At 40.4% G+C, this 12,855-nt stretch overlaps 1 protein-coding gene across 3 annotated transcripts in view; it reads left to right on the top strand.

The window, feature by feature from the left end:
• LOC109474995 (ubiquitin carboxyl-terminal hydrolase 2-like) overlaps window positions 1-12,855 on the top strand; it is a 19,039-nt gene that overhangs the window by 600 nt on the left and 5,584 nt on the right. Inside the window, exons 1-6 of one of the 3 annotated variants that reach the window (XM_019775515.1) lie at window positions 1,788-2,019; window positions 2,157-3,237; window positions 6,824-6,901; window positions 7,258-7,384; window positions 11,046-11,154; window positions 11,610-11,729. In XM_019775515.1, coding sequence (XP_019631074.1) covers window positions 2,395-3,237; window positions 6,824-6,901; window positions 7,258-7,384; window positions 11,046-11,154; window positions 11,610-11,729 — 1,277 coding nt within the window. In that variant the 5' untranslated portion in view covers window positions 1,788-2,019; window positions 2,157-2,394. Of the gene's footprint in view, window positions 1-1,787; window positions 2,024-2,156; window positions 3,238-6,823; window positions 6,902-7,257; window positions 7,385-11,045; window positions 11,155-11,609; window positions 11,730-12,855 lie in introns of those variants that run through there. The other 2 variants (XM_019775516.1, XM_019775517.1) reach the window with 2 other exon arrangements.

Here is a 12,855-nt window from a genome sequence, read left to right as displayed (position 1 = left end):
CCTTTTAAACGAATGGTTATTCATCAGATAGTTTTAGTTTCCCGCCTTAATGAAGCCATTGAGACTGGGCCGAGATCGAAAACGTGAACGATATCAAAAATGGTCTTACCCAAAAAAGCTGCTGTGTCTGCTCCGGCCGATCACAAGCTGGTCACGCGGTACACACACGCCTCTGCCCGCGCCTCTGCGCCACGCCGCGCCCTTTCCAGGGCGTTTAAGGGAGTTGAACACTTGCCAAGTCTGATGTCATGTCGAGATGAAAATCTTTAAGGGAAAGATCAAAGCCAAACATGAAATACTGTGGGAGGGGTAAGATGAGAGAAATATTGACTTGACACACCACACATGGAGGAAGGGCCATAAATACCCAGAGAATACGCACCTGCAACTGGTAGACGTAACTTTGACGATAAGTTGGCGGAAATGAAAGTAAACATTCTGACAACAGTTTCGTGATGTTAAACTTTTTGTACTGATTCATGTACGGAATTATTAATGAACGACTAACCTCTACCAGCTTCGGAAGTGGTTGGAAAGAGTAGTAATCAGCCAAACTAAGACAGATGACATGCCATGGGAGTTGGTCCGCGATTAGGGTACAGTTTGCCGTTCTACGTGTACAGTTTTCAGCCGCTTCCCGAAGCCTGGTAGAGGCTAATGAAAGACGCCCAAATACGCACTCGTAAAGCCTAAATGCGCGCGATCGAGAGAGAGTCCCGTAGCCGCATATTGGACCACGATATACATGTATATATGGTCTTTCGAGTTACTCTTTTATTCAGGTGCACTGTTGTTGTTTGTTCTTAATCATCGGACACGAGTACGAGTACATGTATCTATGGCGTTTGGCTTTTGGAAAATTAACATAATTGAGTCGCTGCTTTTAACTGGTGTTGGCACAGCCTTGGCATGCCTCCAGCCATGCACTATTATCACGCGAACATCTTCTGAGTGGGAAATGATTAATCTTCAAGCAGATACTAGCGGGTCGGGAAATCGCCATGAACTTTTTTTTTCCTAATGACCTAGTAACCAGAAAATGAAGTCGGTATATGAATATAACTATTAACTAGAAAGGCCGACATTTGCTTTGGAGCAAATGAAGCGGATGGCTTCACCACATTTTACGACATGGCAGGGAAAGAAGGAGAACTACACAAGGGAAAACAATCCTTTACATTGATATAACTATAGTATGAAGTGACAACAGTTGGATAGCTGTCCTAACATTATTGGTTAGGATTTTTTAATTTAATTTCTAGTTTACCTCATCCAGGTTGGAGAATGTTCTCTTCACTAGACCAAGTACTTGATTTGCTTTTTGTGCTACCTCAGCAGAGTTGACATGACATGAGTTGAATGACTCATGCCCAAATATGGTAACACATTGCTATAGTACATTTTCTATAACACAGACAAAAAGCTGTAAAGAAAAAAAAACATTCTAAAAGCTTGTACCACAAAAATAGAAAAAAACGCATGGGGTATTTGCCCAATCTACATGTACCTTCATGCCAAATTTCATGTTATTTGGCCCTTCAATTTAAAGAAATGGCAGGAGAAGGAGGAGGAGGAGAAGAAGAAGAAAGATGAGGAAAAACAATATGTCTTCAGCACATAGTATACTATGTTTCTTCTTTATCTAAGGAAGAAAACAAAATGTGTACGGTAATCCCTTGTGATTCACCCCCAATCTCCTCCCAAGACTGCATGAGGTGCCCTGGAAACGAGAAGAGAGCATTCTAACAATCCTGGTCACGAGAGTGGGTCGCCATGAAAACATCTCAAAATTTCTGTCACGTGACTGATCTAATAATGGCGGCTCGGGCGATGATGATTCTCGGACGTTTTGCACTTTGACGACGACTACGCAACAAACCGGCACTTGTCGCGGACAGGATGTTCGTCGTACACACATAAAGACGTCGTCTACGATATTTGACGTTTTTGGAGCATTTTAATCAGGCGGCACTAGAGTAGAAGCCCCAAACTGACGACTTACTGAGGACGCTTTGCGAGGTAGGTGGGTACACAGACAGAAACGTCAAGGGGGTGTGTTGGTATGGCGTGATTTCCCGGTCTGTTTGGGTATGTCTGTTTGCTCTAACTGACCACAGTTAGCATCACGTCCATTTTTCTTTTCATCTGTGGTACAGGAAGGCCAGGAATCTCGAAGACTGCGCTAGCTGGACCGCCTGATTGCCCGACTCTGGGAGGGTGGTACCAGCACAGTGACATACCGGTGTGTATGTGTGGGTGAACCAGCCAGGGACAGGAAGTGGGCTTGACGCAAGATTTCTGGAATGTTAATGTAAATCTCATTAAACAGCCATATGAACTATGAAGAGAAAAGCTGTCCAAACGATAATACGACTTCAGTGACTCTCTGGTGGCATGTCTTACTCCGAGTACCGATCTGTTAGGTCACCCATTCGTGAGAGCTCTCCTATGGCGGGTGGAAGCACAACACTGCTGTCAAAACGGTATCAAAGTATCTACAATTATCCATCATCATCATCCCTTATGCCGTCAAGGAACGAAAGCATTTCTGGTTCTGCGTATCGAAGGAGAGATCCTTCTCCAGCGGACAACTATACCACGACTTACGGTCGGAGCTACACGAGTAGTAGTCGCACCCTTCCCAATGGCCCAGGACCACTTGATCGAGAAGGAAACAGAATACCAAAGGACAGGTGGGGCACCTACAATGGCAGCACAAGAACATCACCTATCAAATCTGTTCATACCGACAAACATGACGACTCGTATCGATACACTAGTGACAAGTATGGCGGCAGCATGAGTTCCTCGCGGTATTCGTCGTCAGCTTCAGGTGGCGCGCACGTGACCATCACAAAATTGGAAAGTGGTTCAAAGTCACACAGCGTCTCGGACCTGACAAGCAAATTTGAAAGACTTTCATCAACCAGTGACCCGACCAGTAAAAGTGATCCTTACAAGACCAGGAACACCTTGCCAAGGACTAATTCAATATCCAAACTTAGTTATAAAAGTGAAGATTTGCCATCAAGAACTTCCAATACTTCCTCGAGAGTCTCCAAGACTCAGGTGTCTGGTGGCCGAGGAAGCCAAGAAATCACATTGGACTTCAGTGCAGACAGAAGGAAAGGCAGCCCAGTCCGGGATCGTATGTCCAGATCCAGCTCTGTGGACAGGGAGAACGACAGTCCATCTGCAGTAACAAGACTGACCAACCACGGAACACCTCCGAGCAGTGTAAGTATTTCTGCACGTGTGTTTGTCAGTTTAAAATGAGCTGTGTTCGGATTCCCTCTGACTCTGAGCAGCTTCATGCATCTGTAAGTCTATAAAAATATAAAAGGGGAGAGAAACTATCAACTTCTTTTTCCAAAGAAAGCATTTCGCTTTCCAAGAATTAGCATTTTGTTGCTTTATCATCCACTATATGCAGTACTATTATTCTGAAGGAGAAAAAAACAAGTTTAACATCAACATACACATCTTAAGAGTATAAGACTGATGTACACTAACATAACACGTATACACTGTATGTGACAGACAGTAAGGTGGTTACAAGAGAGGAAAGATTGGACACATGTTTCACAATATACGGTTGCTAACACAAATCTCAACATGGGTACTTATTGTACTATTATTTTGTAATCATGTTAGACATCACAAAAGTCTTCCCAGTTTCATTTTAAAAGTCTTCATTGAAGCTTTGAATAGCAAAATGGTCAAATCTTGGATACATTACAAAGAGATGGTAGCTCCCAAAGGAAACCTTTCCCTAATTGCCAGGTGTACAATGCACCTGTGGGACAGTCACAATTATAGTGCAAATCTAAAAGCCTGAATTCCACAAAACCTGTTTGTGCCCTCATGGGAGTGTATGGGTATTGATATGATCGGACCCCATTTGGCCTTATAGCTTCATGTAACCATTAATCATTCAACAATAACCTGGTGGTTGTTCCATGTAAGAGATACATGTAACAGTGCCCTTTGGGAATGGAAAAATGCTGATGAAACCATCAAGACTCTTTTTGTCATGGCCTTGTACAGGTGTGACTAGAGCTGTGTACCGGTACGCAGTACCGATACTGTACCGGAAAAATTGATTAGGTACAGGTCCAAAATACCTAATCCCTCAGTACCGGTACTGTACCTAAACAATTTCACACCAATTTTATGCCTATTTGTGACCTCAAATGGGTCCCTGTGTAAGGACAGTGTGTTCATGAAAACAAAAACATCTTTAGTTTTGCCTATATTTTATCTGAGCATTCGCCATAAACAAAGAATAAACCTTAACTAACAAGTTTATTAATGTTTTTTTGTTATTGAAGGAGTTCAGAAGAGCATGTAAATTGGTCGAATTGTTCAGGTACAGGTTCAGGTCCGGACCTGTACCTAAACCTGTGTACCTGTACCTGTACCTGTACCTAAAATTTGTTTAGGTACACAGCTCTAGGTGTGACATGTGGTTAGATTAGTCACAGGTTGCTATATACCGGTAAACCCTTTCCAACAATGCAAATGAAATGACCCCTGTTCAGCGTTGTAGGTGATTGCTCATGTCGAGTGGCAATCAATATTCCAGTGTCGTGAACTTAAACCACTCTGATGCTTTTGCTGCATGTATCTCACAGCCACCTGCCCCCAAGATAACAAAGCCTGCACTTCTAATAATAGCATGGCATCTTCTCTGTGAAGTGTAGTAAGCAATCGGAAAATCCACCCACCACCTATAAGAGAGCTACAGATAGAGATGTCACAGGTGAAACTACACCAAAGGAGTCAATCCCTATAGTATTATGCAATCTGCTTATCACACCATGGTGGTATACTATAGTAATCTCAAGCCACATGAAAAATTAAAGACTTGTAGTTATACTAGAGATTAAAGGTACTATAGTATTTTACATAATTATCATTTCTCATTTGTGACCTGGACAGTCTGTGACCTTCCTGTAGCTCTCTTTTTGTGATGTATACCATATATATCATGTACATGAAAGATTGAAAAGGCCATCATACTCATAGTGAGGTCAAGCCAAAGGGAGGTGAACATTATACATTCTCTAAACGCCATTTCACCCCCACTCCCAGTTTATGTGTTCTTTAAAGGCCAGCTTAATTCAGACATTTCAGCTGCTATTTTAAGCACCTCTTCAGATCTGGGGATGGACAGACAATGATGAAGATACATTGTAAAAGGTCTAGGTACTTAAGGGCGTACGTCAGTTAAGTACCACTGATTCTGCCACACCGATCAGCCAGAACACATTTCTATATTTGGAGGGTTCCATGTTGTGAGTCGTGATGATGTCACATCCCTGACAGACATGAAGGCATTCAGAGCTATATTTGTTCAGGGAGGAAGCTGTAAGATACCAGCTAATCTTGATGACAGTGTACCATAAACTGTTTGTCTCAGTCTATAGATACTTTGGAAGTGAGACCCTTTGTCAACTTACATGAAAGGTAGTACATTATACCAGGTTTTAGGTCTTTAGCACAGAGCACACAAGAACAGGTTATTCTTGATCAAAGCTGCCACACATTCATCAGGACTCCAGGTCAAGGGCCATTGGGGTTACTGACCGTTGATCGATGGTGTGAAATTCAGGTGTATTGATCAGCAATACATAGAACGCTAATGGACCTGTTCTTGAATATGTTCCATTTCATAGATACAGTAGTCTTTAGGTATATATTATTAAGTAAACAATACAAGTACACTGTAAGTCCAAAACGAAGCCAAAATGTTACTGGTTTAAGCAGATGTGGATAAACAGAAAGAAACCAAAAGTGTTTAGCCAACCAGAAACCTTCCACATTATTTACCAATGCAGTTTTAGTCCTTGGATTGTTGGAATGTGTAGGGCAAGAGCAGAGCTATTTATGGAATGCCTGTTCTATAGCCAGCAGGCACACTTACAAATTGTACATGTACTTTCCCATGCCAAATTTCAGGATCTTTGTTTTCAAAACATAATTTCCAATAATTGTTGGAGTTGAACTGTATATTATTGCCACAAGGCAAAGTCTCAAGCTTTATAGTATTTTGAAATGTGGCTTCTATAGTGGCTAGTCACTTACATTGGTACACATGTAGCCCCAAGGCCATTGAAAAATTATAGAATTACATGTATGTAACCATTCATGTAGCAGTAATAGGGAAGCAGTCATGAAGCAGACTGACACATGTTAGGAAGTTTGAGGATGTCATAACCGTATTTGTATATTATGATGATAATAATGATATCATCAACTTTTTGATAAGATTATAAGAATAATATAAGAAATCCTATTTTCAGGTGTGAATGGGTGCCTTACGTTGGTTGGGAAGTAAAAAAGGTGTATTATGGCAGACAGAGGGATAGGATGGGCTCTGCCTACCAATGCCATGCCCAAGGCACAAAGTATTAACATTGCACTGCTCCTATTATTAGGCACTGGAGCCTTTGACGTCTACCTACATGTACATGTATTGTCAGATGCTACACTATACGAATTTTAAGTCCTCGGCTTGGGATTATTGATTATGATTTGTTTGGTAGGAAACATGCCCTAAAGAGTGGAAATCTGATAAGTCATCATGTAACAAAAGGTTTTATTATCAGAACGTGTTGCTATCAGTCCCACTTATCAATGATATTGATTAACAGACGTGTAGAGTCCCTAAGTTTTGTATGACTTAACCATGTGGCAAGATTTCAGTTTGTACTATACGGTACATACATTACATATCTAAATGTTGATGTGATAACAAAATGCTAAAACTAAAAGTGAAAGTATAATGGTAACTGAGGTTTAATTTTGTTTAACCCCACAGGGAGCCAACAGTCGTCGCTCGTCAATAGGAGGCTCATCGGCAGAGGGTTTGGTGGGGCTGCGAAACTTGGGCAACACCGTAAGTACTCAGTCTCAATCACAGTACAGCTGTTAAGGGTGGATAGAGTTCTTACACACCTGCATAAACGAGAAAGCCTTTCACAGTATCATAGGGGGCAGTCAATGTGGACAAGTGCTTGTAATGCCATCAGACGTACTTAATTTGTACAGGAGAATTTTTACAAAGAAAGGCTGTCAAATAATGTTTTGCCAAATGATTATTGATTGGATATGTATGTTTAAAAGTTGTACTTTTGGAAAAGCACTGAATACTGCATCCTTATTTTCCATCTCTATGATATGTGTATACAAAATTTAATGTGTATGACTCCATTCTAAAGATGATGGTTCCATCACCATTTTGTCTTGTTGCAGTGCTTCATGAACTCCATCCTGCAGTGTCTAAGCCACACCAAGCAGCTGGCTGATTACTGCATGAACGACAGCTACATCTTTGACCTCAAGGACTCCAACAGCAGTATGAAAGGAGCCCTCATGAAAGGTGTGTGTTACTGCCTGCAATATATCTCTTTGCCAATCTGACTATCGCTCACCCAGATCAATACTCAAAAGTAGGACAGTGATGGGCGGTTGCTTCAGCCATAAAATGAATCCACCTGCGTCACTGTGATTATATGAATATTCAGACACGTGGACATCCAATATATTCTTCTGATGCCTCAGCTGTGCTAAATCCATTTCCATGTGAGTATCCCAAAATGTAGGTAAGTAGGTTGTATAAATTACATTTGTAGCAACCTTACACACATAGAAGGCCCTGTATGAATAATGACAGGAAAATTCTGGGAGATAAATTACTCTTAGGACCTTGAATAGGTACCTTGTTGTGTATTGGATGGCTTGTTAATGCAAAAGCAAATCACTGGAAGTACATGTACATGTAACAAAGTGACACTAGAAAATGCCAGACCTGCATTTGAATGTGTAATTTTTGGTAACCTTAAAAAACGAAGTTCAGGGAAAGGACAAAGTAGAATTGTCTCTCATGCGAGAAATGTCACACTCAACAGTATTGCTTTGTAGAATTAAGTGAACCATGCCCTACATATAACTTTGAGCTTGAAGTTGAACCACTTCAACCAAATATTGACACTTTGATTATCCACAACATAACCACAAACTGACCTGTTTCTAAATGAACAAGCTGTGACATGTGCAGGTACTCTCGGCTCTCTATTAAACGTACCGGTACGTTTATTTTTTTTCGCCTCAAAATCCACCCGGTACATTCTTATTTTAGACGGTACGTTTATTTCTTTTTTCAAAATCGGAAAAGTTCCGGGAAAATTCATTCCATTGTCGGCACAAATTCCTGTGAATTGTCGATGAATTGTCGATCTCGCCATGACGCCACAAAGAAAACGTTGTCATTAGTAGAAAATCTGACACCCCGCTGGCGTTTCACAACAAAATTTTCAGATAAACAACTCCGACTATCTTTGTTTACATCGTGAAAGCTCCGATACAAAAACTCCCGCCGGCCGCCGCGAAGAAACCGCATGGTTGCGGTTTGACGCTAGTTTTCGGCAGCTCGGCGGAAAAATAAACCATCCCCAGAAGAAATGTTACGCATGAAAATGACAGCTACAACTTGTTTTCCTCGTTGTATGAGTTTTTGAGGCCGTAAAATGTTTAAAATGGTTGAAATTTGCTCGAAAAAACGGCTCGAAAAGCCACGGCGAGAAAGACAAAATGGCCGACCTGCTTTTTACAATAACAGTGGTCAAAGGTCAAGATAGCATCCAAATGTATAAGACATGTACTAAGTACATATTACAGTGCTAAAACGATACTTTAAACGCATGAAAAATATTTTTTCGGCTACAACTGAAATAAAAATTCACTTATATTTTAATAAGAATAATTTTCAAACATTACTGAGAAATTTTCCGAATTTATTGGTTTCTTGTGTAATATTGTTGTTTCTATGTATGTGCGGTTGGATGCTGTGATTGTAAAGATCCTTTACATTGGGAGAATCAGATGAGATATTAGAGATTATCACGCTTAGTACCCGAGTGTCTCTCAAAAATTGTTTTTGAGTGGAGTTTATAGACATGATCACATTTTTATTTGTTCAGCTGTGTCAATATGTGATTTGTTTGGGAAATAGGATTTGGTTTAGTTTTTAATATATTAATGTCAGTAAGTACATCTTTGGAATAACTTGCTCCAAGTTCCAGGTAGTAAATACATGTACATTTTGTATCATGTATTTTTCACTTGTTGAACTTGTGGAAGCACCGTTGGCCCCCGGTTAGGGGTCATCCGGGGAACCTATGCCCAATTTTTTCAAAATTAAGGGTGCTAATAGAACTTTTTTTTTTAAATCTTGAACCTTTCTCCTGCCTTATACATCTGCAATTGTACAGAAAATGTAGAACTGAAGTTGCAGGAAATGACCTCCATTTGTGTTTGGAAAAGACAAAATGCAATAGCTTCCCCCCATGGAGGGGGGGTTTCCAGACCACCCTCCTCCACCCTGTTCTGAATTTCTGGGGAGATCCCTGGATATTTATAAAGTTTTGAAGATTTGTTGGGGGAATCATATTCAAGGGGGTATGTTTATTCAGGACCTGTCAATAATTGCAAGTGACAAGGCCATACAGACGCACACATATATATATACACCATGAGAACACATTTTTGGAGCATAGACGTTGCTTACATGTCAATTTTTAAATTTTCCGGGGGGTACTTTTATTCCAGGGGGTACTTTTATTAGATTTTGAAGATTTGTCCGGGGGGTACTTCTATTCCAGGGGGTACTTTTATTCGAGAGTTGAGAGTAAGTGATTCTATCCTGTGACTAAAAACACATGCTTGCACCCAGTTGTTTGGCTATGACTTTTCCCTAAGCATGTAATTCTTCCTGAAAAAATCAATAAATGGACACACATACTGCACCTCCCATGGAACAAATACCTGCCATGGGGCCAGTGTGACAAGAGCTCTCGGGCAACATTCAGGGCTCTCTACATCCCCTAGTGAGGCATTCAGATGTGTTGAACTAGCAGGGAAGGCTGTTTTCAAAAGAAGGGTTGAGCCTGTGTTTTTGGCATCAAGCTGTTCATACCATTGTGCTTTTGTTTGTACAGTCCAGTTGTACACTACTTCAGAGAAAACTGAGCAGCTACATATCAGACGAGGCACGATATAACGCGGAATGACCTTCCACAGCCCCATAAGATCCTTACTTATTAGTAGCCATTAAGGCAAAGTCCCGTACCATGAAATGCCAAGACGATTACTGTATGTGCCCCCACTACCTGCATCTATAGTCCCCACCCATCAGGTTCTGCATGGTTGAGTAGCTATTGGCTTCTCTGTAATCAGTGCTGAACTAATATGCCTAGTGGTTTGAGCACAGTAACTGTACATGGGATAATACCCTACTGGATCAAAATAGCCAAAAGGAATTTGAAATGCCTCTTTGATACATGTACGTGTACCTAGCTGCTTTGGCAGTGAGGGACAGATTTCAATAGTTTTTTTACCATACTTTTTACCATATTTTTTAATCATGTATTAGTCATATATACATGTACATACTTTCCTTATACTTATCGTTAACTGTAAGTTCATACATATCAACATAATCTCATTTTTATTCAAAGATGATTGTGAATATTCCTTGAAGTCTAAACTATACTAACTGATCTGCTGGTCAGGACAGTTTAAGTTCATCAGGTCATTATAAGCCAACCATGTGTATAGCCCAGAAGTGCATGTAACCTCATCTCAGTGGTTGCATCTCAGGAACATGTCTTTGCTTCTATCATTTGATGCTTGAACTTTTTCAGTCTATTTAAAACTGCTATCAGGTAAGTTACACACCAGTACATGTACATCCATGGCTGCAAGGACTATATTTATGATATTATCTTTCTTAAATGCATCAGAAGCATCAGTGCCAACAGTCAATTTTCTAGGTGAATTATTATTCATGATCACGTTACTGTCTTGTCATTGAAGACTGCAGCAATATTGTAGTCTGGTCTCATTCCACAGTGATAGGAATGCAATGTACAAGGCTTTAAAACTCACAAATTCATGCATACATACATGCATGTATATACATAAGGTATGTGTCTATCCTGTTATACCCTACAAATGTAGATTTGTTTCCACTCCACCCACAGCATTTGCCAACCTCATCAAGCAGATGTGGAAGGGATCCAGTGATGCAGTCAGCCCTTCTGCATTCAAAGCCCAGATCCAGAAGTTTGCACCTCGTTTTGTTGGATACAAGTGAGTAGTTGTGAATGAAGCTGTCAATGTGTGATTTGGAAAAGCATCTTTACTGCAGTATGATAATGTAAGTGCACTAACCCTGCCACCCTTTAGCCAAATGACAGTCATTTCATGAGCATTTTTTAATCTTGTACAATGTTCCAATACCCCCTTAAATTAGCAGAATTTTTTCTGGTGTCAGAAAGAAAAGAGTAATAATTTGGCAAAGTTCAAGACTTACATTGCAGAAAACATTTCTGAAAGGATTTTGAACCTGCAAGTGTTCCACATTTCTGTACCAGTCTTTGTAGCATTTACTGGTACTGCTACAGTAGATTACATGGATGGCCTGACCCTCATACTTCAATTACTATACATGTGTATAGTATATTCTGTTGGAAAGTACTGCATCATGCAGACCTTTGCTAGTCTGATTTGTGACCTCCAACCCTGCCCCTCCTCCCTGCCCACAGCCAACAAGACAGCCAAGAGTTTCTGCGATTCCTGCTGGAAGGTCTTCATGACGACATCAACAAGGTGCAGGTCAAACCAAAACCCAGCTACAGCGACGATGAAGAGATAGAGAAACTCAGGTAAAGGCTTGGAACTTTCTTTGATGTACCAAGTACAGCTGTGTCATTCTGACAGTCCCACTGTTCTTGAGTAAGTGTAAAAATAGAATTTCACCCTGCACACACAGTCTTAATAATCTTCCTGGAAATATGTTCAGCCAAAGAAATACCAGTAGAAGCAGACCTACTTGTTATTATTACGTAATTGAAAAGATAAGCATATGTACCAGTTCTACATGTAATACTATAATAAACTGCTCTTCATAAGCGTCTGTCAGAGAGCGATTACTGAGCTTGTTTACAGGTACATGTAAGTACTATAATAAAGGTGCTCCCTGTTACTTGACGTGAATAATTTACATGCCAAGGGATAGCTTTTTGAGCCGATAAGCAGCTATTTGTCACTTGCAATGTCTGGGAGACAGTAGGATTAAAGATGTGAGCCATGGTTGACAGAGTTGTCTGGGTTTCCACACGCAAACCTTCATCTTTTACCATTTTCACTTAGTAAGTTCACTTAGCAAGTGAAAATATATACATATTATTATATATAGAAATACACAATGCAAAATAGCTGTCTGCGATAACTGATTCTGGCACAATTTATTCAGCTGCAGCATATTATGAACTACAGAAAATATGATATCATATTTTTTCAGTCATTTATGAGATACTGTATGTCTGTCATGACTAATATTATGCTGGAAACCTATTGCCTTGGTGGATCCATTAGGACAGCTTCTATATTGATGCTAATACAGGACCTCAGATGCACTTATGTTGAGTTGATGTCAAACAAGGTCAAATTCACGACTGCACCTATCTATATACAGCACAGGAGTGCTTACAGCCTGCAGGATGTCATAGTGCTTACATACCCTGGATTCTCCTCTGTTCATGGTCTGCCAGCACAGACCACTGTGCTTGGCTTGGCTACACTACATGTACATACACTGTAACTGTCAGTCCCAAGATCTGTTATTACATATTAGATACATATGATTTATGTGTCCAAACCCTGCTCCAGATTCGCCTACATGTACATTTACATGTATTCTTGCAATGTGTCTGTACTTGGAAGTCACTTAAAAACAGCTAGGGAAGAGTACTGAAAAGGCAGCCCTTTCTGTGGGCATTTTACTTCCTA

Source organism: Branchiostoma belcheri, unplaced genomic scaffold (genome assembly GCF_001625305.1).
Source record: "Branchiostoma belcheri isolate BF01 breed outbred unplaced genomic scaffold, Haploidv18h27 scaffold32, whole genome shotgun sequence".
NCBI lineage: Eukaryota > Metazoa > Chordata > Leptocardii > Amphioxiformes > Branchiostomatidae > Branchiostoma > Branchiostoma belcheri.
The sequence above is the reverse complement of the archived record's forward strand: the minus strand, read 5'-3'. Positions and strand labels throughout refer to the sequence as shown.